Source organism: Dermacentor silvarum, chromosome 2, assembly GCF_013339745.2.
Source record: "Dermacentor silvarum isolate Dsil-2018 chromosome 2, BIME_Dsil_1.4, whole genome shotgun sequence".
Classification (NCBI taxonomy): domain Eukaryota; kingdom Metazoa; phylum Arthropoda; class Arachnida; order Ixodida; family Ixodidae; genus Dermacentor; species Dermacentor silvarum.
Window position 1 is genome coordinate 68,370,106 of NC_051155.1, and position 24,684 is coordinate 68,394,789.

At 47.4% G+C, this 24,684-nt stretch overlaps 2 protein-coding genes across 2 annotated transcripts in view; both read left to right on the forward strand.

Moving 5' to 3' along the window:
- The window catches only part of LOC119440134 (cuticle protein 10.9), a 34,252-nt gene extending 25,162 nt beyond the window's left edge, over window positions 1-9,090 (forward strand). The window contains exon 3 of the mRNA XM_049661384.1: window positions 8,655-9,090. Within this exon, the coding sequence (XP_049517341.1) occupies window positions 8,655-8,960 (306 nt within the window). The 3' untranslated portion in view covers window positions 8,961-9,090. The remainder of the gene's footprint in view (window positions 1-8,654) is intronic.
- Window positions 9,091-14,801: 5,711 nt separating this feature from the next.
- Window positions 14,802-20,920, forward strand: LOC125943448 (cuticle protein 10.9-like). Its single transcript, XM_049662772.1, has 3 exons — window positions 14,802-14,837; window positions 19,842-19,991; window positions 20,615-20,920. The coding sequence occupies exons 1-3, from the start codon at window positions 14,802-14,804 to the stop codon at window positions 20,918-20,920; spliced, it is 492 nt and encodes a 163-aa protein (XP_049518729.1).
- The last annotated feature ends 3,764 nt before the right edge of the window (window positions 20,921-24,684 follow it).

Below are 24,684 nucleotides of genomic sequence, written 5' to 3' on the forward strand. Positions count from 1 at the left end.
GATGGCGCCGCCACCATGGAGCCCAACCAGGGGACAACACAGGACGGAAACTATTCAGTTCTATGCACGCCAACGGTACATCCCCACTATAACCAAATACATATACCCAAGGCAGGATATAATGCACAAGGTTAACCTTTGCTGCCAAGAAGGTCGGAAGTAATATAGAAGAGAGTAGACGACAGGAAAGATGAAAAGGCAAGAGAGAAAGACGAAGACTGGAGAGAGAGACAGGAAAAGGCAGCTACCGATTTCCCCCGGGTGGGTCAGTCCGATCACTTATTATTCATCACATTGTTAATGGAACTCTTTCCTTGGTTATAACGTCAAGAAATCTACGAAACATAGTATTTAATATAGAGAGGTCCGTGCACGTAGGTCAACAAATACAGAGATGCATGCATTTTCAATTCCTCAAGGGAATCATGGTGAAGTTCAATTAAAATGGAAGCGTAGACCTTCGTGGGGGATGCAACAATTGTGCCTTTTTTTGTCCGCGGCGGAAAAGGTAAGCATAGAAACGCTAGCTGCAACGCACGCACGCTCACAAGAACAAGCCTGGCCCGACCCGAGCCCACTGCCTCAAACCCGTGCCCGACGCGAAGCCCGGAGCTTAAGGCCCGAGCCCGCCATGAAGGCTACTTTACCCGGTTTGACCCACGGGACGGGCCGGGCCCGGGTTTTCGGGTAGGCCCAAGCGCGTGCAGTGCTCTAGACCGTCCTATATCACCAATCTTATTCAACGTAGCCATGGTGCCACTGGTCAGAGAGCTCGCAGAAACATCACAAATTACACCACGCGTTCTGTGCTGAAATGCTACCCTAGGCGTGTCCAGAGGCGCTATTGGGGAGGACCAAGGCACACTACAAACCGCTTTCAACGTCATCGAGTGGCGTATTACCACCCCGGGATGCTCCTGCTCGCCACGGAAGTCCGCATTATTCATGGTGAAACGTCACATGCACGGCTCAGGTGTAGATCTGTTCGTACACAGCCAGCCGCTGCCTAGAGCACATATTATTGGGATCTTGGGACTTCACATTCGGTCCAACTTGGGCGCCCCTTTTACCCCGAACATCCTGCATAAACAAATGAAACAAATCACTGGTTCGCCGGACTGCATCGCGCAACCACGCTCTGTCTGAAAAGGAAACCACGCACATGCTTGAAACCATGGTGGTCAGTCGGCTCGCCTCCTTTTTACATGTACATGGGCACATGTTCAACCTTCTAATTCTCCGCATATTTAATAAAGTTATTTAAATAAATCAAGGAAGGAGCAGACACACGTGGGGATTCGAGTACGTGTGTCCCGTCAGAAAGCAGCGTTTTGGATTACGATGATAGAGTGGAGATTAGAGGGAGAGGAAGTAGATACGCTGTCTGGTTAAGGAGCCTGGCTGATTTTTCGGTTTCATTATTATTGTGGTTACGACAGTCACCCTGCGCCAAGTGCACTTCGATTAGGAAACGCGGTTACACCTGAAATCTACGAATGTCTTCATATACGCATAGCTTTTTAAAACTTTTTTTCACCTACTTCACAGCGTTCAACTAGTCGGTATTGACACGTGTACTTGTTTATCTTTCCTCGTTAGCCACTTTCACCGGATAAAAACGTTAAACGTTATCGCACTAGCGCCGTACGTGGCTACATGGGTTAGAACTTACGCGAACGTTGTCGTTTATTCTATGTGTTGTGTATGTCCTCGCCGAACCTTCTATAATCGGATTGCATGCGCGAGACGAACTGTGTAGTAGTTTACGGCTACCATGCGTGCACCAGCGATTACAGTGGAACTTTCGGCGAGTGATCTATAAAAGCCGGCGCGCTTGACCTGCTGATGAGATTTAGACGATCGCCAACCGTGTTCGCTGCTGTCGCTGTGCTTTGAGTATAACTTGCTTTTCTGGGCACCAAGTTCGCATAATAAAAACTTATTTTCGTCATTCACAATTTTGCTGCGGTATTATTCACCGTCACTAATACGTGACAGTATAAGTTCTAACGGTGTCAGTATTTCTCAGGCTGCTAACAAATATTATCGCATCTTGGATTACCTGAAGCTAGAGAAATTAAGAATATGTTGAATCTGAAATGTAGCTGGCACAGTCCGGAATACATGGGTGTAGTTTGTGTGGTATACAGCAAGAAATAACTGAATAAGTGCCGATTTCTCGCTCTGTAAGGGGCTAAATACGAATGAATGCGGATATTCATGTTGTAGCCTAACCATTTTGAATTTCTGTACACTAAGCGCCAGTATTTGCAGCGTCCAATAGCACAGAGACCCCCGATTCATTGCGTCACCGGAAGCCCATTGTTGCCAGCGCTTTACTGGCAAGGTAAGACGCAAACGTCATATTTATATAGTTACTTCGATACCCTAAGGCCCAGAGGCAATCCAGCGAGGGGTGGTCTAATAATGCATATGCTGATAAATGTTAAGAAAATCATTGTACATGACAATATTGAAGCTGTTTGAATCTTGGATTTGAGTGATGAAGGCAGGAAGGTGGTTCCAGTCGACGCATGTCCTCGGGATGCTAGAGTGGCTGCAGAGGTTCGTGCGGCATGCTGGCAGTTACACTTTGAAGCTGTATGATCCGCTATGGGTTAAGTAGATCTTGGGCGAAAATAAGATACTGTCTTTCAGCATATCGTCATCGCCAGCCTATATTTATGTGCACTGCAGGACGAAGGCCTCTCCCTGCGCTCTCCAATTACCCCTGTCTTGAGCTAGCGGATTCCAATTTCTGCCTGTAAATTGCCTAACTTGCTGCTGCTGTTGCTGTCCTGCCGAATAGCTAGGATTAGGATACATGATCCACTCGTATAAAGAATAGGTCTATATATACCGATTTCTACCACTCCTGCAGATGTGCCTGTGACCGGCTCTGTTCACTTCGGAGACCAAGTGTGGTCCACAACCACATTTGGTCTCCGGGACTGTAGCACACCTGTCAGTGGTGGATGCTATAACGCCGTGTTTGCGCGTGTTGCCTCTGACCGATGTGCAGCGGCGCGAGCTGGCACGCTTCCTCAGAGCGCTGAGCAAATACTACGGCGTCAGTAGTTAGGTACTCGGCGTCTTGACACGGAAGCAGAGCGTCCAGAATCGTCTGAATGTCGCGGCCGTAAACGAGGCTAAATTGTCTAGATCGTAGTTATTTCTTGTACGCAGTATCATACGCGAAGGTCACGTAAGGCAGGATACGATCCGATATTTTGTGCTGCATGCGGATGTACATAGTGATCATGTTTGTGATGGTGTTGTTTAATCGCTCCGTAAGTCCGTTGGACTGCTGATGGTAAGCAGCCTTCTTTCGATGCCTGGTGTTGTCAGGTGAAAAAGTTCGTCCGTGAGCTGTGCTTTTAACGCCGTTCCTCTGTCTTTGACTACAGTGGATAGGACATCATGGCGCAATGCAATCTGACACATGAAGAACTGCGCTACCTCAGAAACCATGGCTCGTGGGAGAGCCTGCAGACATGTCTCGGCATAGCTGGTCAGTCGCGACAATCACCCACTTGTTGCCGTCGGTTGACAGACGAAAAGGCCCAAGAATGTCCCAGGCGAGTTGGTGGAATGGCTTATGGGGTGGCTCGATGGGTTGCAATAACCTGGCGGGCGTCAGGGGCAGTGACTTTCGCCGCTGACATTCACTGGCAACCTTTAACATACTGCTTGACACTTGCCGAAAGCCCGTGCTAGTTATACATCTCGCGCACACTGTCAAGCGTGTGTGAGGAGCCTAGTTGGCCATCTGTGGGGTCGTCATGGCAAGCGAAAAGAGTATAGTCCCGCCAGTCCTTTGGAACCACCAGGACGTGGGCTTGGTGATTCAAACGGGCATGTTTCTTGTACAGCACGTTGTCTCGTAAACAGAAGGACGTCAATACGCGACATATATGGCGTGGTATAGTTGTTGGACGGCCCTCTAAGTGGTCGATGATTGGTCGAAATTTAGCGTCGTCACGCTGCCGTCTTATTAAGTCCGGTGCAGGAATAGCGCCGAGGAAGCCATAATCGTCCTATATCTCTCGATGGAGAGCTTCAGCGGGTGCACGTGACAGTGTGTCGGTGTTTTCGTGTTTGCGGCCAGACTTAAATATGATAATGACGTCAAACTCATGTAGCCGCAAGCTCCACCGTGCCAGTCGTTCTGAAGGATCGCGTAGGTTCTCAAACCAACATAGAGCATGGTGGTCTGTCACCACTCGTGATCGCCCACACGACACTCGTGATGGCGAGACACTCGTTTTCTGTAGTATACAGTAGTTTGCCTGGGTACGAGACAGCGTGCGGCTCGCATAAGGTATTACACTTTCAATGCCGTCTTTACATTGCACGAATACTGCGCCAAGACCAATGTTACTGGTGCCAGCCGCTTCGTCGAAATGTGCCAGGATGAGTGCTGACTGCTTGCGTTGTCATAGTTCAGCGAAAGCCGCCTGTTGCTCATTGGTTTGAGCAAATGGCGTGTCATCCCTTGTAAGTCGAGCCAGGGTTTCCGCTATCTCGTGAAAGCATGAATATCAGAAAATCCTGGCTCTACTGATTCAATATAGCGGTCGAAGGTGTCTGCCACGAAGTCCTTCGTTGGAAGCGGCATGCGCGAAAGGCATGCTTTCATAGAGAATGTTGTGCGGAGACATGGTGCATCAACCATCGTAATCACAGACAGAGAAACCGTATTCACAGCAGCGCTTTTAGATAATGTCCTTATGCTAAGTGGAACGACTCATCGCAAGACGACCGCCTTCCATTCACAAACCAACAGACTCACAGAGCGCCTAAACAAAACTGTTGAAGACATGCTTTCAATGCATGTGGATGTCGAACACACAAATTGAGACGAGACCCTGCCTTAGAACTTTTGCTTACAACACCGTTGCGCGAGAAACAACACGGATGTCTCCAGTCAGCCTTGTTAATGGGCGAGAAGTACGGACGATGTTGGATGTAATGTTCCCACACGAATGCGAGGGCGCTGACACGGATACAGATGCGTTCACGCTACGCGGCGAAGAAGCTACACCGCTCGCGCGCGTGCGGATCTGCCAACAGCGCGGTGTAAGATATGTACTCTTTAGGTGAGGACACTCGCGAGACGCAATCTACCAGATAAAGTAGCAACAGCGAGCTGCCGATCGGCCCTGTGATGGCAGCGGGTACTTATCGGTGGTGTACGATGGAACTTCAAGACAGGAAAGGTTTTTATTGGTTTAACCTCCTGTTGGTTAGCAACCGGCGCTTCGCGGGAAATCTGAAATAATTGAGTGACGCGTGAAAGTAGGTCACCGGTGTGAGGGGAAAGCGTGGGTGAGGGGGAATGCGCGCGTTCCTTGTCCGCGCAAGCTCTCGCCTGCGTTCTGACATAAGTTGCGTCGTTCCGCCGATAGGTATCCGCTGCCGTCACCGGACCGATAGACGCGCGCCGCTGCTACTTTATCTGCTCGATCGCGTCTCGCTAGCAAGCCGAGAAGTGTCCCCATCTAAACAGTATATATCTTACACCGTGGCCAACAGCAAGACTATGATGCAGGCGGCTACTACGCTCGCCATGGACCAGTAACCTATGAAACTGGAGATAGACTGTGGGTTAGAACGCCCATTCGACGAAGCGTTTAAGGCTATACTTCGGACCGTGTCGAGTACTACGACACCTAAGAGAAGTGACCTACGAGGTCGTCCCAGATTGCCCGCATTGCACCAGGCCTTGCCAGCACAGGCCTGAAGTTGTGCACCTAGTACGCTTGAAACCGTACGTCAGCGAGTGACTGCGCGCGGTACTTTTCATCAGTGACCTCCTCTAGCATCGGGGCGATGCTGCTGTTTAGAAGGAGGCAAATGCCGCGTCTCTTCTATGTAGAAGACAAAGACAACGTTGGGAGCTTTAATAGGCTTGGTCTCATGCGCCGGCCTAGCGGGGATTAGAATACGAAGACGTCTCTATGCTAGACTACTAAAACAAGCAGTTTTTGTTATAGGTGTCCTGGTCTCCTATCTTCGTCTTCATGCCTATACTATTATGCATTCTCAACCAGGATCTGGCGCGTATGTTGCGTTGCTTTCTCGTGAAGTAACCTGTGACCGATTCCACAAATGGTGTAAAAAAAGCTAAACTAGTCCCGCAGGCAGTGTAATGTTTGGTACCACAGGAAGGGAGGGGGGGGGGGGTGCCTCTGCGTCTTGTGCCAGACAGGTGTACAATTGTTGTACTGCCGAACGCGGGGCAGAAGAAAACCAGTTTTCAACGTTAAATTAAAAGAGCCACGAAAGCTTTCCTTTTAATTCATGCCAGCATGGGAGTTCCCTTCGCGAACAATTTACGGATAATCCCGTTTATTATCCTGTACATCTTCAAATCCAATTCAGAGACGATATCAAGGCAAAGAACACCAGCGTTCGCCGATACGATGAAATGTACAATTGTGTAGCCAGCGGTGCGGCAATTTCACTGCTACTGAATAAACATAGAACGTGAAGCTGGACACGTCATTTAAGTTGTAGTGCCAATTATGAGCGGTGTATTAATGTGGTGATATGTATCAACAAAGCATAGCACGATCGAAGATGGTAGACAGGCACGCGGTAGAGTGATGTTAGAAATTTTAACCGTTTAGAAATTTTACACTTTAGAATTTCTGATACCTATATAACTACATAGCTTCCCCCAAAATGGTATAGATATTCATTCTCAAAATCTATTAGAATAATCTTTTCACGAAGGCCCCCAATTGTGTATAATTGCAGGCGGAACACTTTTTTGGGCAATCAGTGTAGCCCAAAGCACAGAGAATTAGAGGATAAGAACGACATTCTAATAGGCAAATAAAAACTACCTATGGTGTCATTTTACCCTCTATAGAAAACAGCGATAAAGTGATAGCAGAGCCTGGGTGTACCTCGTAATTCCGCTGAAGTCACGAAAATTACAAATAAAACCCTCAAATCTCTCAAACGTAGCAGGCAAAACAAATATTTACATTCTACTTTGCCCTTTCATTTGGCGGGTGGTAGAAAGCACAATAGGCAGGCGATGTAAAACTATGCCATTTTGCACTTGACTCCGAGGACCAGCATAAAGAACAAAGCTGCTGCAGGAAGCTCAGTGCATCTCGGCGTGACCAAAGGGTGGAAATTCTGTGGCGCTTTTCTTCACGTCTATACCTCCTTGCCACATCGCTGTCCACACCGCAATCGTGGGAGACAAGCTCCCAAAACTCCTTCTCTCATTCGCCATCACGGGAGAGGACGACGGTTACGTAACGTCAGGCGAGGTGTATAAAACACGAGGAGCGGCATTTTTCGAGCCACAGTCGCAGCGTAACTATCGTGGTGTACGGAACAGCCAGCGGTCACCCATCCGTAGATATGATGTCTAAGGTAGCAGCGTAGTGACCAGTCCGTATGCTTATCTAAAAACAAGCATGTTCTCTTTGTCAGCGTTCCTTTCGAGGGTGCTAATATCATTCGAAGGCAGGATGGCCTATGACGCTATTTTCGCACCTACATTATATGTACAATATTACCCTAACAGCCGCTATCAATTTTCTCTTCAAATGATCCCGTATTGTGTGGGAAAGCTACCTGTCTTCAATCACGTTGTAGACACCCACTGCATGTCGTCGTCAAGATATTTTGATAGCTTTCTGAAATAATTAGAATTGAGCAGTTTCCAAGCACTTTATAGATCTCAAGGTAGGCTGACGCTTTCAGTACCGCTATAGAACGCGAAAGGGACAACGATAATATGTGTTCATGCAAACGAATAGACAACTGGAATCGTGTTCCAGTCTTACCAACAAAATGGGCAATTCAGTAGTGGTCTATGCAACGACATTGATGCTAATCATTCGTAATGCAGGTCCCTGTGTTCCTTGCCGTTCTCACCCTTGTGAGAGCTGGAAACATCTTCGGCAGCGGCCAGCAGTATGGTTTCCAAGGCGCTGGTGTTCAAGGCGGTGGTTTCGGAGGACCACTGTACGCTGCGGCTGCAACACCTGGCGTCTCCGCTGCTGGTGCTTCCTACGTGCGTATGCAATATTTGTTATGCGGTACTGGTTCGATCGTGTTGCACTGCCAAATGTTATACCAACACTGTAAACATAGGCGTATTGTTATTGAACTACTACTTTAGCTGCATGCAACTCGTTTAGGAAGCTGCGCAACCTACTGCGGTTGAGACTGAAAATATGTGGATTGCAATAAAAACGATGCAGAATTCATGCTACCGTCAGTAATTCTAATATTTTATTCCGCAAAGCGGCACAACAACACGGTTGTGCGTTAAACGACTCGTGGCGTGTTACAAAAGAATTGTAACATTGACGAAGTTATGTGATAGGGCCACCACTTTCTTAGGGAATTATCTGTTATACTTCGTGAAAATGTTCACAACTAGACAAAATGCATATAGAGCTACCTGGACTAGCTTATTTACCTAATACTCAAGCACCCTCAGCCTTCTTGAGTATGTTACATTCAGTGGTTATAACATTAAACACTAAATGGTGCGATGAACACTCTCATAGGTCGCAAATAAACTCAATGTGCTTTCTTGTTTCTGAAATATGATCTAATCAGCCTGAACATAGTCAGTTGGCTGTTTTCAAGGTCTCAATTGCCTCTTTTTTATCCCTCAGCCTCCCCAACCATACAGCTTTGGCTACGACACTACCGATGAATTCGGCACCCAACTCTTCCACAAGGAGCAAGGCGACGCCAGCAACGCAAAGACTGGTTCCTACGGTTACCGCGACGCAAACGGCCTCTTCCGCACAGTGAAGTACGTGGCCGATGCCAACGGATTCCGTGCAACTGTGGACACCAATGAGCCCGGCACCGCTCCCGGTGCCAGCGCAGATGCCGTGTTCAACGCTAATCCTGTGGCGGCACCTGCCGGAGCGGCTAGTGGCAATGCTGGACCGGGTGGTCCCTGGGCTGGCTAGTCTGTGGTGTTTAGGGACATGCCTAAATATTGAAAGTGTTGTTTGTGCCCAAAAGTCCTGTAAAGATGTTTTCTGGAATAAATGACCTAACCATCAGCACTGTTGCATGCAAATATGATTCTGGACAAATTATTTCGCGCATACTGGCTACGTCAAAATTTTTGCTGTTATAGTTAGCAGGAGTTGCACGCTGCGAGCAGAAGAGGTAACTCGCCAATGATGACACAAGCGTTTATTCTTTTCAGCCGCTTAATGCTTTTGGCCTGCTGCACACGAAGAGACGAAAGAAAATTCACGTAAACAAAACACACCCAGAAACAAAGTTTTGCGCGCGGGGTGGCACAAGTCATACGTCCAAGATAAAAGGGCTTAGTAAGCTCATTGTAGGTGGAGGGCGCATCCCCATTCTCAACGGAGTCGTCTACAGAGCGTGTCGGAGCCGCGCGGTAGGCAAGTTCTCGCGCAGCCCCGTGAGCCTACTCGTTCAGATCGAGGGGAGCAGCCTCAATCCGAACCAGACGTGCAGAGAACCAGTAGATTACCTGATGGATAATCGTTTTGCCCTCAAGCAGCTTGAGGATGTGCTTCGAGATGGGATCCTTTTCAAATGCTCCGACCGCAGAACGGAAGTCGCTGTAAAAAGCGTCGCTGGAGTCATCCAATAAAGCTAAGACAATTGCCATATGCTCTGAGAGTTCGGAATTTTCCGCCCGAACCAAGGTATCATTGGACACCTTTTGTTTGCCGAGAACCACAACAATTGTAAATGCACGCCGACTTCTGTCGGCAGTAGCTTCCACAAATCAGACCTGTCGCTGATCACTATGTATCTGTTTGAGCAGGTTGACCCCTCTCGCCCTACGCCGACCCTGATTACGTTGGGGATGCATATTACTAGGAATGGGTGTCACTATAATGTTCTCCCGCACAGAGTGGGGAAGACTTGAGCATAGCTGCGTAACCGCATAGGGCTGGTAACCGAGTTCCCGCAAAGTACAACTCCCCGCCTTGGACGTGGAGAGACAAGGCGAATTGCGCGCGCTCCTGGGCATCCGCAATCTCCTCTAGGGTATTATGCATACGAAGTTGTAATAAGCGATCCGTGCGGGCCGCAACAACATGCCCAGAACCCGTTTGGCAATATTCCTGAGATGTGTGTTCTGTTTGTCCCTTTCAGAACTTTTCCACTGGTGCACAACGGCCAAATACGTGAAGTGGCACAGGACGAAAGCGTGCATGAACCGAACTAGGTTATCCTCGTTGAGTCTATGGTGCCGATTCAAAACTCTCCGAAGCAGCCGAGCAGCATTGTCCGTCTTAGCAATTAGCTTATGTACGGTCTACCAATTCGTGCCTCCCGATTCTATAATCATGCCCAGAACCTTGATCCAGCCGACCCTATGTATGCGGCCTTTGCGCTTAACGTAATGTCCCTAGTCTCTATTGGCACCCAGTCCTTGGGTTTCGGGCCTCACTTTTTAGGACTATATAAGACGAGCTACGATTTTGAAGGGGAACACCTCATACCAGTACGTTCCCAATAAGCTTCTATGGTATCTATAGCCTCCTCAAGGGCTCCCTCCACATATCCATCACTACCTCTCGTGCACCAAATGGTGACGTGATCAGCATACATAACGTGCCTAATTCTCACAATTTCCAGAAGCCGCCTGCTAAGTCCTACGATGGCTATCTATGTTGAATGCAGAAGGGGAAATAACAGCGCCTTGTGGCGTGCCTTTGCCACAAAGTTCGAGTAATGGCCATTGCAATTAAGCTACCCAGAGGGCTATCGTCCGGCCCGTTAGAAACGACGTGGCATAATTGTTAAATCATTCGCCGAAATTTATACGAGAAATTGACTCTAGAATGTACGAGTGGAGAATTTTATCAAAAGCCCTTTCGAGAGAGACAGATAAAACTTTATTGTGTCCATGTTGCGATCTGGGGGCGGCGGGAGTTGGGAGACTAACGCCCAGGCCACCCCTTCATCAAACGGCGGCCAGCCCTTGCTTTCTGGCGGCGTCTTCGGCCATCCGGACGGCCCAGAGCTGCTCTTCTGGGTCCAAGCTGAGCAGCCCTTTCGAGGTACAAACCTAGAATGGCCCGGACATCCCCGGAGCAACCCTCCAAGACTTGATGTTTTATCAGATTCATAGCGTCCTGTGTGGACAAGTCTTCCGGAAATCCTATCACGGTGTATGGATCGATACCGTTATCCTCCAGGAAACGGGTGAGACTGTTGAGTACTGCATGCTCAGAAACCTTGCCCACACAGGACGTGATCGAGATGGGCCTCCGGTTGTCAACACTGGGCACTTTGCCCTGTTTGGGAAAGAGAACAGTGGGTGCAGTCTTCCAGGGAATCGAGACGATTCCCTGGCACCACATTTGATTAATCTCATCTGTGAGGTACTCAACCGACCTATCGTCAAGATTGCGCAGTGTCTTTTTAGAAATGCCGTCCGGTTCCTGGGCGGATCTGCCAGTAAGTCCATGCAAAGCTATGTGACTAGTTTCAGTTGTGTGACTGTAAGGCTAATACCACCCAAAATGGAATGTCGCTGGTACCACTCAACTAGGGACAACGGTAATGCTTTAGTAGCTTTATAACTACATGCAGCGGTAATGCATTAGTCTGCTAGCAGAAACTGTTCGGATGTTAACTCACGGAAGCAACTCGTTGGGGTCGCACTCTTAGTACGTCAAGGGACTGATGTTTAGAAACGGCCTCATCGTCATATAAGATGGTTTGAGGATCTTATAATCGCGGTTGTTGCGCCACTAAAGGCAGTTTAAAGGCGACTTCGGTGGTTTGAATAAGACGCAATAATTATTCGCCCCACCAGGTGACTGTTGACAGCATCAAGAGAGTGCTACGCTTGCCGATTGCCACGAGCTACGACAGGCTAGATCAACTCGGGATGCACAATAACATAGACGAGATCGTAGAGGCGCAGGTAACTGCCCAGGTGGTTAGGCTATCGTCGACCAAGGCTGGCAGGCGAATCCTTGACGAAGTTGGCATTGCTCGTAAGATAATCGAGGAACGGCGGATAACACTGATGGGGGAAACCGAGAGCCACCTACATGGTGGGGCCCTTCCCGCGAAACGTAGATACACAGCATAACGAGGGTAGACGTAAAGCCCGTGCACGAGCCATCTTGAAGAGAGTTATGGATGACATAGACTCTACGATCTTTGCGAATTCGGCGCTGTACAGGAACAGGAGAATGTTCGCGTTGTCGGTTGTAGACGGGAGGGGGGTGCTTCGCTCCTCCGCTTCGGTAAGGGCGGCCACCCCGGCTATAGCAGAGCAAATCGCGGTTGCGCGGGCCTTGTGTGACCCAGAGCGTTTCTACATTTACACCCACTAGAGAGACGCAATCAAATTGAAATTTATTAACCAGACAATACGCTAGAAGCGCCGCTGGGCTAAAAGCCGTGAAAACGGTTTGGGGGTGTCCATCAGTGCTTTCGAATCGGGTAACCTCGCTCGAAAGGCTGCCTCTATTCTAGAGAAGAGGGCTTGCCTCGGTTCCCATCTTATTATGTGGTTCCCCGCACACATGGGGACGAGCGCTCTCGAGGGCTTCCCAAACCTCAACGAGCTGGTCCACGACCGTGCGCGAGAGCTCACGCGCCACGACAGTCTGGAGGCTCCGAGAGGAGCAGGAAGGGACTCAGGGGAACGATTCATTCCGCACATTTAATTAAAATACTAAACATTACCAACTTGGTCGGAGAGTTTATGCTCTTCCTCACCCGCAGCTCAGCAGAGGTCAGTCAGCTACTTTTAGAATGTTGCAGACGGGATCTTTCCTGTCGCGGCGCTTCCTCAGTAGGATATACTGAGACGTTGACCCTGATTGTGCCGACTGTAGGGAAACCTTTTGCTCTATGGCCCACATGCTCTGGACATGTCCCTCGTTGCCTAACGACGTTCTCTTCAGCAAAACCGGACGGGAGGAGGCAATCAGAAGAACGGTACTTTGAAAGCAAGCCCAGCCTATCCAGAGGGCCAAGGAAGGGGCGGAGCGTCACGACGATCTGTCCTCTACGTGGGCGCAGCCAGCGGTTACAACGTCCTCCTGTTAGGGGGTTCTGACAGTAGCTCCTCTAGATCAAATAAATTTCGTTGTCTGTCTGTCTGTCTGTCTGTCGGTCGGTCGGTCGGTCGGTCGGTCGGTCGGTCGGTCGGTCGGTTGGTCGGCCGGTCCGTCGGTCGGTCGGTCGGTCGGTCGGTCGGTCGGTCGGTTGGTCGGCCGGTCCGTCGGTCGGTCGGTCGGTCGGTCGGTCGGTCGGTCGGTCGGTCGGTCCGTCCGTCCGTCCGTCCGTCCGTCCGTCCGTCCGTCCGTCCGTCCGTCCGTCCGTCCGCCCGCCCGCCCGCCCGTCCGTCCGTCCGTCCGTCCATCCGTCCGTCCGTCCGTCCGTCCGTCCGTCCGTCCGTCCGTCCGTCCACTACTGTGTAGACGGGCGCAAACGAAGCTTGCGTTGACTCGTTTATGGCACAAGCCCGTGCCGAGCCTGAGCGTAAACCGAGCGTTGCCAACGAGCCAGCTGCGGAAGACTTCCACTCCGTGAAGGTGGTTAACCAGCGAAACTGAAACATGCGGTCCCGGTGTTTATCACTAGGTTGCGGTTGGGGGTGTCCGGAGGGGTGTCCTTGTTAATTATGAGGGTTCACTAATTTATATCTCAATTATGGGATTACACACACGTTCCGCTGCAACGAAGAGAACGACGGCCCTGATGGTATGCCCGCAGTCCGCCATTGTCGCTTGCGTTTGATGTCTTGAGTTTGCTCGGCGGCGTGGTTAGCAGCATTCATTCGCCATTGCTGCTTGCGATCATTCGAAATTAAATTGCTTGAAAATTTGATCGGTCTGTTACGTGAGACAATGAATGGCTCGTACCCCCTTAAGCAATGACTCATACCCCTGTAAACGCGGCCTCCCCATTAGGACGACAGAAGATAAGAGAAGTTCTGCGCTGGAATGATTAGCATCAACGCAGACAGCTGTGGAAGCAGAAGACGACGATGAACGCGGGAGCAGTGGCACGACCCAGTTGCTGAAGAAGACTACGGCACTCAGGCAGCTCTGAAAGCAGCTGTTTATTTTTTTAGCGTTAGCTCGCCGGCGCAGTCTAGCGTATTGAAGTATCGCTTGAAAAAGAGCACATTTCAGTGGGCCCATGTTAAATGTGCATTCGTAAGCGCCGTTGAACACCAGCTGCCATCGAGAGGACTTCTTCGAAGAAGTCCACTTCTGCAGCTACGCAGTACTGAGTCTGCTTCATCACTTCTTCAGTGGCTTTATTGATGACAGACGCTGGAATTCTACGGCAGACATCCGTTATCCTTGCCTTGAGACGTCGTTGTCTTGATCATGTAAACACAATCTTTGACATAACCCCAAAGAAGGAAATCGAATGGCGAGAGGTCAGTTGACCTAGCCGGCCTATTTATAGGCCCGTGCCTTCCAATCCATTGCGCATGAAAAGTCACATTCAGCCAGTTTCGTGCATGGCTGCTGCTATGTTCTTGCGCCCCATATTGCTGATACCACAGAAGTGGAAGACGTGACAGCGGCAATTCGCTGAGAAACTCATCCACCATTCTCAAGGAATTCCTTCACGTAAAGCTGTCTAGTCGGTGTGTGATCGAAGAAGTTGGGACCAATTATGGCACCGGCGTAAATCCCTACCACACATTGAACGACCACTGTTACTGGTGCCAAGTGCACTTTACCTGCTGTGGATATGGGTCCCTCTAATAGTGTTCATTACGCAAATTTATCTGGGCGTTTCTACAAAAATTGGCTTCATCTGTCCACATGATGTTGCTCAAAAAGTCCGGTGACTCGTCGGCTTTTGTGAGGTCACAATTCAAGAAATCTAGACGATTCTGCAGGTCCCTGTCTCCTAAGCATTGGTGCAGTTTAAGATGGTACGGGTGAAAGGCCGAGTCATTTAAAATTCTCCAAATTGATAAATTGGAAATTAGTACCTGGGCCGCCACGTCCCACACGGTAGCATGAGGGTTTGAGGCCATAAATGTTAGAACATCCGTGCGTAGGCCAGAACTCAGAGATGGAGTACTCCGCCGCCGATTGTTGAAGCTGCCATCTTTGTCTCAGGTTTTAATAATTTCTGATGATCGTCGATGCGTTTGGTCTACCGCCACACTTACATGACTGATATATCATTGCGGCCTTCCTCTTGTCATTTGCAGCTTCCAAGGCAAGGATCATGCTTTGACTTTTGCTCATTAGAGAAAGACATGCCACTGGGACGAAACAAAATGCACTTTCATACCTTTGCACTTAAGCTGGCAATTCGCTTTTGCGGTAGTAGAAGTCGCAGCAAAAGAAAGGACAAACAACCAGAACGATTCACGCACTTTTTCTACGCTACAATAGCTCTCACCGCTTCTTTCCAACTAACACCAAACGCGACGTGTTGCCTCGGCCGCAGCACGGTAGATAACGAACTAGCTCGATCACGTTTTTTTTTTTCATTTCCTTAATTTCGTTCTGGATAACTCAGAGGGAGCCTGTTCGAGGGCACAGCTTTACGATGCGGATGGGAGCGCAGTCACGTGGTATTTTTCATATTTCACGCGGTTTATTTATTAGTCGGAAAAAATTGTGCGCAATTAGTACTTCGCGGACAATACCGAAGTTAGATGTCCTTTGGCTGTGCCTGCAAATGTCTCATTGACATTTCGATAATTAGGACAGTACTTCTCGAGGTAAATGTAATTACTAACATTTACCTAATGAAATCTCAGTAATGAAAAAAAAAACTACTGGTGGCTACTCCTCTGCACTGGAAACAATATGCACTAGGTTTTCTTCGACTAACGCAATGCCTATTTTTTGAAATCTTGGTGCGTGATTGTTGGGACATTCTGTATACTCGACCACAGTCAAACGGTAGAAGATACGAATTAGCAAAGAACAAACAGAACGCGACGCTTTACATTGGAAGCACCTCGCCATTGGGAACTGCTCTCCGCACTTGCTCTCAATGCGAAGCATGTCGTTCCAAATTTCCACCTTGAACAAAACACTACGTCGATGTTATAATTACAGGCAATCTTCTTTAAGTGTAAAATTGCATGGACGTATGGAACGGCTGTCACTTGCTTGCAATTGTCCTATATTTTTTCCCTCTGAACTGGGCCGTCTTTCAAGCTTCTAAGAAATTCACAGCATGCCAAAGCTGCAGCTGCATCACCATTACCGACATTTGTAGGCTTTTCACATTGAAGCTCAACGCTGCCCTACATTGGCTGAATGCAAAATTTGTTTAAAACAAGAGCAAAGGCTGACGTTATCGATACCAATCTTCACCAGTTTTCAAATGGCTAGTTCTGAAATCAAGAAGTGGCTTCACGAACCGGAGAACGATACTGCAAGCAAATTTGTGCGTTATTGAGAGAGAGCCTCAAAGCAAGGTAATGCCACATGTCTTTTGCCACTTCAACCACATAATGTATACCCAATCTCAGGTATGTAAACGCTTTCGAAGTGTCGACGATGTTTTGGTTAACGCCTTCCTTCTCCAGAGAAGCAACAATATCATCTTTCTTAAAAACTGCTTTATTTATTTATTTATTTATTTATTTATTTATTTATTTATTTATTAGAAAGACTTTACAGACCTACGAAGAGGCATAGGGTGAGGGGGTCATGGCACAAGTTATAACAAAATGCGATCGGTCAAAAGATATCGATGCATACAAGGATTCAAACTACAATTTACTACTATAATGCATGAATGATCAGGTCTAATCGTATCAAGATATTAGTTATGGGTGAGAGATTTCACAATAATCTAGACGCATACGCATTCTTTTCTGTCTTTTTAAAGCATTATTAACCACCAGTAACATATACGCGCGTTAATGTCTATCTTGACGCTACACGTAATATCCATTATAGAATATATAAGGTTGTAATAGGGGAAGCTAAATTAGTACCGTTCCTTTACCTGCCCTCTCGTAGCATTATTTTCAATATTGCATTAGGTTAGTGGAGGAATTCAAGGTCAAATGTTCAAGTGAGTAATGCAGCATTCACAGAAGTGTAAAAACAACGAAAATCAAGGCGCTAGCAAGGTGCCAGCATTTGATGTTCGCAGATGTGGTGAACAATGCACCAAGGCCAGATTGTCAATTTCCTTTTGCAAGTACAATGGTTCAAAGAAGAGACATAAAATTGTAGCGCAAGTTTCGCACACCAATAATCCCCGACTGCTTTGTAAGTGGTGTGAAAATACGGCTAGGAGTCCATTTCCTGATTTCTGGATGTGGGACATGTGAAACACGACGTAGCCCCGTTTTCATTAGCACGGTTACGCGTGTTCTTCACGAGCCAACAAGTGCGCTCATCTTCGCACGAAGCGCTTGCGACCTAGTCGCCTGCTGCCGGCCACACTTGGATGCGAGAAATAAAATTTGCACCTAAGTACGAATGCTGTATCCATATATATATATATATATATATATATATATATATATATATATAATCTAACGCACCGTTTCTTCTCTGAGCGTATCCACCACTGAGTCTGTATTGACGCAGCGTCTGGTCTGCTCCCATAAAATTAACTTACTTTTCCGAAGGGCAGGTTACGTGATTCTAATGAAGGAATTAAAGTGACAGCAAACATGTAATGAGTTGCGAGGTTAGATTAAGGTTTTATTCGGCACGCCGGCTAGGTGAAAATGCTGAATGGAGGGTTCTTTATTCCCAAGCAGTTGGATAGATTGCTCATCTTTATGAATGACGCAAGTGGATAAGCACTTGCTATTATATTCGGTTCGTGAAACATGTTTCAGCATAGTGCTTCAAAACTTTACAGAACATTTTTTTGGCAAAAACCTTTTTCTTGATAACAGCAGCAACAGATGCAATAGTTTTTTAAAGTTAAACTTTCATTGAGAAACATCACTGAATTTGCTGACCTGTCATACTCATGCGAGAACTTGTGCGACAAATTGGCTCATATATAGCTATCTCTACTCTACCTAAGAAGATGTGTTGGTGTCCACACTGCAACAAATACAAGCCTTTAAGTCTGTTATTCCGTTAATAAACCGAGGCTTTCTATGCCTGTCTGTAAAATTAGGCCTGTCACACCGCGCGATTAAGGGGTTCGTCTCGCTGCTGCTGCTGAAGTGACTATGTGTTCAATCTAGAATTCTATAAAGAGCCAAATGACATCAAGCAAGCGCAAAAGCAGCTTCATCTTGCGCCACCCTTGTACGTGAAAGGGGTCTGTACCGCGAACCTTGCTTCGTGTTGACGCGTGCACGTGCAAGTAAATGCAACGAAGAATGCCACGCCCGCTAATTTGGCCCAACGCCAATTTTAAAGTGCAAAAACAGAAAAGTGGACTTTAATGACGTCATTCCTTATTTGTCCATATAAACTTAAAACCAAACGGGTAATTAATGTAAAGAATTTGGTTAATAGGTGAATTGCTTAGTTTTTTTTCTGGAAAATTCCACTTAATGAGATGATTCACCTGTTGCGTCCAATTTGAATACATTTTGCAGGTCTTCTTTTTTAAGCTGTGGAAGTCAAAACGCAATACTAGATGAACGCTTTGACAAAAACCATCAAGCGCATGCAATTTCATGTAGAATGGTTACCTTTTTGTGAACATTGTAGCAGACAATTCATCGAAAGCATAAGATGATAAACTGACATGTTAATACTCATTTATTAACTTCATACAGTCACATTTAGCCCTTCAAACAGTGAAGCGATAAGGTGTAGCTGATAAGGCCGTGCCTTCCCAGTGAGGCCAGCAACTTATTACTTGAAAACTTCAAAAACAACAAAGAAAGCACAATAACAGCTCTCTCACCCTTCCTAGGTATCCGTCAAACCAAGGATTTGTATTCTTATTTTGCCATTTCATATGTTGTGCGCTTAAAGAGCAGAAAAGGTGTTTCATGAAAATTATTCTTTCTCCTCGGCGCCGGAGAAAAAACAAAAACAAAACACACATGCCGCAGCTACCACAGCGCACCTCAGAGGGCCAAGAGGGTGCAAAACCGTAGGCGGCTTTCATCACGACTATACCTTCTCGCCCTCGTTCTCTTTGTTGGCCATAGCGCAATCGTGGGAGAGACGTTCGCAAAACTGCTTCTCATTCGCTGTCACTGGAGAGGACGCTGATTACGTAGTGTCGGCGAGGTGTATAAAACGTGAGGAGCCACGCTTCCTAGACACATTCGTAACGTAAACGTTGTTGTGTACGAAGTGCCAAGCGACCTCCCATCCGTGGATATGATACCTAAGGTAACCACGGAATGACGCATCCGTATGCTCGTCCAGAAACATGCATATTTTCTTCCCCAGCCTTCATTCCATGTGTTGAAATTTGTTCATTCTAACGAAGGATTGACTGTGACGTTTCCAGAGGGTCCATTTAACAGGCTTCAAGGGTTACATTTAATGCTGCACTTATACGTACAATGCTCTCTCTCAAGAGCTGCTACAAGTGTGCGTCCTTACATGCGCCCGTATTTTATCGAAATCCGCCTTTTCTTAAATAAGGCTGGATAAGCACGTTGCTACGCGTCCTAGTTTTTCATCAGATGTGCTGCGAGTATTTGCCTTTGAGTTTTCATAGCATTATTAGTCTATTACATTTTACCAGTCTGCAAGTGGTTTATTTATTAAGGCGACATTCGGACGCTATTATTACAGCTATAGAATCGCGAAAATAGAACGAACAAATAATCACGTTCTCATAAAAGAATAGAGAAGTGCAATCATCACACAGTTTAACCAGCAGAACATAGTGCAATCCACGAAAGGCCTACATGATGATATTAATGTCAACCATCTTTAATGCAGGCCACTGTCATCCTCGCCTTTGTCGCTCTTGTGAGAGCTGGAAATATCTTTGGCGGCGGCCAGCAGTACGGTTTCCAGGGCGCAGGTTTCCAAGGATCCCTATACGCGGCGGCTGCTACCCCTGGCGGCTCCGCTGCTGGTGCCTCCTACGTACGTAATTCAATCGTTGCAGAGCACATCTGGTTGCATCGTGTTGCTGTTATTACTGCTAGCACAGTATAAACTACAACGTACTGTTATCTTTTACGATTTTAGCTGCATGGTTCATCTCGGATGGCGCACAATATCCTTCGGTGTAGGTTGAAGAATATGTCAGAGAAATATAAACAGTGTAGAAAAACTGCTGGTGCCAATAAGTCTAGTATTTTCCAGTAATTGTGTCAGTAATTTCATCAAAACAAGAATACGAAGGATGCTCATCGAAAATGTTCTGCGGCACATAAGAGTAGATCAGGCCCCCTCACAAACCCAGATCGGCCCAATAGAACCACCGCGCCCTTCGCTAGGATTTCCCCAACCTGAGGGAACTCAGGTTTTCCTTCCATTGTTAGCTTGCTCACTGAACATACTAGCAGCTTCGCTATATTGTCAAGAATGTATCGGACTATTTTACAAGCACTAAACAGGAAGATAAACACCGTCATAGGCAGGAGAGAAAGTCAGACAAAATTGCGTCTATATTTCCTCACTTCGAGCTATGTTGAGCCTCTACAGATCATAGCGCTTACTCGCCTCTTTTGTTAATTATTAGTTTCTTCCTTTCAATTCATCAGCCTCCCCAACCGTACAACTTCGGCTATGACAGCACCGACGAGTTTGGTACCCAGCTCTTCCACAAGGAACAAGGCGATGCCAGCAACGCGAAGACCGGCTCCTACGGTTACCGCGACGCAAACGGCCTGTTCCGCACAGTGAAATACGTGGCCGATGCCAACGGATTCCGCGCCACCGTCGACACCAATGAACCTGGTACTGCTCCAGGTGCCAGCGCCGACGCTGTGTTCAACGCTAATCCTGTTGCTGCTCCTGCCGGCGCTGATGGGGGCTACGCGGGAGCAGGTGGTCCCTGGGCTGGCTAGTTACCTCACCTGATGTAATTCTGGACATATGCAATGTATAGAAAACGTTGTTTGTGCCAAAAGGCTTGTAAAGACGTTTGCTGGAATAAATCGTCCAACCTGCAGTGGTTTCAGGCATTTGATCAAATATAGCGCACAAATAGGAGCGATACGCATTTTTGCAGACAAAGCGACTGCGCCAACACTATTCCTGGTTTTCTCAGCCACAACGGTACGCCGAAAGGGTTTGTTAGACACGTAATATTAACCCAAGCTTTTACTACTTTGTGACACTTAACGCTTAAGGCCTAGCGCATGATGATACAGAAGGATACGCAGATAAACCAAACGTTTCACCGACGATTGCTAAATTTGTGCGCAGCTCTATACGTGTTTTCGTTTCGCTATATATTGACTTGCGCGGACAAACTGTCTCGTGCGGCACCATCCAAACGGAGAGAAATGTGGCGCGACTGCATCACTAATCGAGATATCGCGAGAGGCAGCGCGTGAGTGACGCATAGGCGCGATATATAGCAGCCGCCGCAAACAGACCTCCGCTCATGCAGCGCTTTGTTTTCATAAATAGTACCGGTGCACGTGCTCGCAGCATACCATATCGTTGGTGTCATCGGTTAACCGACGATGCGAGCTACACTGGCGCCATCTCGTAGCCTTCGCGCCGCACAGCCCGTCTTGCGCGGCACTACACTTTCTTTCCCACGCTTTCACCATATCTTCCACCTCCTCCGCTTTCCGCCTCATGGTTCCGCTGTGCCCTCCTCCTCCTCGGCTTTCCTCTTCGCGCTCTCTTCGGTGTCCCCGTCTCTCCTCCCCCGCTGCGTTCCGCGTTCGCTGTTTATCCTAAGCTGTTCTCGTTCGCTCGGTTACGCCTAGGATGCCGACGCTCGGCGTAGGAACAGGGCACCTGAGAGTTGCGCCATAAAAAATACCCCCTCATGCAAGCTCAGATTTCTGCGGGTAAACTTCGTTTACGTAACAGATATCACATATGCACCGAACATGAACTGCCCAGACATTTCTGGTGTGCCTACCCCCAAAAAACGTCTAGGCGTGGAAAGGTGTTGGCACCTTCTCACGACTTTTCCGTGACTGTGCATACATGGACGAGAGGGTGCATTTCTCTCCGTGAATATGTAGCTCAGGCAGATAGGTTTCATTTGTTTGACTGCAAGGTTAACGCCACTCAAAAGCAATGCCACTTGTAACCACTCGGTCACGTGCATAGCGGTGTCGGCCGGTCAAGACGAATCACACTGCGAAACGAGCGGGTGATACTTCCGTGGCCCGACTGCTTGGGTAGCTTCCGCAGCGACGCCTGGGAAAATATATGAAATGGCCCTTTGTCCGTCGGCTCGGAGAAGAGCGCACATTCAATGAACGGTCCATCAATTTCCGAAGTAGCAGCCGGAAAAATAAAATCAGAAGCTAAGTGTGTAAGCAGCCGAGGTACTGCAGTGTTGGAGGAAGAATAAGGACTAGAGGAAGGAAATATTTCACTGAATATTGTAGTGGCTTGCTCGTAGGCCAGTAATGCAAACGTTTATTCATGTTATGGGCCACGGAGAGCATTGATTACTAGTCTAGGGAGTTATCCCTACATCTAGGATTTCTGGAACCAACTCAGGGTTTTGGTGTTTTTGTTGCAAAATGTACGAATTTTTAAAGGATCCTTAGAGCAGTTTCCTCTGACGTGTCCATAAGGCGTTCCGCGTTTTTGCCGTTTGTCTTTGACTGCTGCGCCAACTTCGTGACAGATATGATAAGAAATAAGTAACTGGACCCGAATTCATAAGAACTTCTTACGCTAGAAGTTGTTCGTAAGAAAAAATTTCAGCCAATCCAGATGCAAGACGTATTATTAACTAAGGCGGCCGGCCAATGCACAAGAGCAGTTCCGAAATAAAAGCTTTGTGAATATGGCCCCTCATTACAAAATGGGCCTTCTGAAAAGAGCACATACCAGCTACAGGGGCAGCACGTATCAGACTGTGTTGTTCATGATAATCTACATACGTACATATTTTCCCGATGCAGGAACAATTAAAACTCATTTTCAGTTATCAGTACGCGAGAAGCTTAGCATTGCTAAAGAATGGGAACAGCGGACTACAATACGCGTCGTAGCCTCTCAGAAAGTAACACCATGAACGGCCGCCTAACGGAGCTCTAATGAGCCAAGCAGCATCACTCGTTAAATTTTCTCTTAGCATTCCCTCAAGACATTCTCCTAACTGGCGGGTTTTAGTACAATAACTTCCGCACCCTCACCTTTGCATCCCTTAATATGCAATGATGATACGTTTTTTTTAGTTTCTTTCTTTCCATTCTCCTCCTAATATTTCCAACGCATTACTACATGCAGAACATGTACGGAGATACATACACGCCCAGAATTATCAGGATTTTATTAAAGAGCTTTTTCTATTTCTCCTATAAGTCTTATCAAGGAGCGCTGCGCAATTTTATTGTACTAACTCTGAAGAATAAATCTCGCAGTGACTACGGCCGACGTGGTGAAGGCAGCCCTGAGCGAGCGGCACCGGGCCTTCTCGTAGAGAAATCACGCTCGCTCTGCTTTCCTGCACGCCAGGCAGGATGACAGGGGAAAACCTAAAAATTCCGGCAGAACCCACGTCATCGACGTCAACGCTGTTAGCAATCAGGCCATGCAGCGACGCACCGAATAGTAATCGCTCAAGCGCGTTATGTTGAGCTGTGTATGAGGCGGATGCTCCTTTCTGGACACGCTTTCCCATCTAACGGTGTGCTCGCGAAGTGCCCCTTCTTCTGGCTTGGCCAGTAGAATGCGTACTGCGCCGGTGTGTTCTAGCGCTGTGGATTAATCCCCCGCTACCCGCGGGCATTCTGGCCCAGCCCTAACGCGTCGACATGTTTTGTCTTAGGAAACCGTGTGATGCGGCTTATTTATCGTTCTACACCGCGAAAACTCTAAACGATGTTTTTTTTTTTTTTTTGCATTGCAGAGCGACGTAGGAGAGGCTAGATGGGAATGGAAAAGCGCTCGTGCGCTTATACTTTCACTCTACAAATACGCTGGCGCCGCCACGCGGATTTTCTCCTGAGCTGTAGAGCGGTGAATGGTTTCCGGCTTGTAGGGTATCTAATGCATTTCTACGCTCTTCGGAATGGCGCCAAACAATCGGCTGGAGAAAAATGACCGAATGTTCATTGCGGCACAGTGCAAAAGTCGTGGAATATCTATGAAAAAGGCCTGCAGCATTTTCGTAAGGTGAGGAAACGAAAAAGAAAATTTCGGTAATAAAGATGCAGATTCGAAAAAAGTGAGCGAAAAAAAAATGAACATTTGCTGCGAATATCTCACCTAGACTTCTTCTGGGAGTACTTCGGTTAGCGTTTTTTATATATTTCCAACAATCGTGTTTATTCAGAAATATATACGATTTCGCGGGTATAATTTTTTGAAACAGCTGTAACCTGTAAATGTTGTCCTTTTGCGAAATGGCCTTATACTACGCGAGAACACTAATCGCACACGTTGATGGTGGAGGCCTCGTCTGCTCTCAAACCTGGTCATCTTGTACACATGTTAGTTGACTCTACTAAACTTGGTCCGTATTCACACACAAAAAAGTACTCACGCTAGAACTGTTCCTATCACGATATTCGTGAAGACGAGCACATTATTAGCAAAAGCTTCTTTTCAACGGTAAACAGTTCTTACGAGCAAGAAGTTTCATGAATTAAATCCTTGTTTTCTTGTAATTTCAGGATTACTAAAA

Bases quoted from the DNA above. Each gene is read 5' to 3' on its own strand.
- LOC125943448 (XM_049662772.1), top strand. From the start codon at position 14,802: ATGTTGCTCAAAAAGTCCGGTGACTCGTCGGCTTTT. The intron at 14,838-19,841 runs GTGAGGTCACAA...TCTTTAATGCAG, and splicing joins CCGGTGACTCGTCGGCTTTT to GCCACTGTCATCCTCGCCTT. The intron at 19,992-20,614 runs GTACGTAATTCA...TCAATTCATCAG, and splicing joins CCGCTGCTGGTGCCTCCTAC to CCTCCCCAACCGTACAACTT.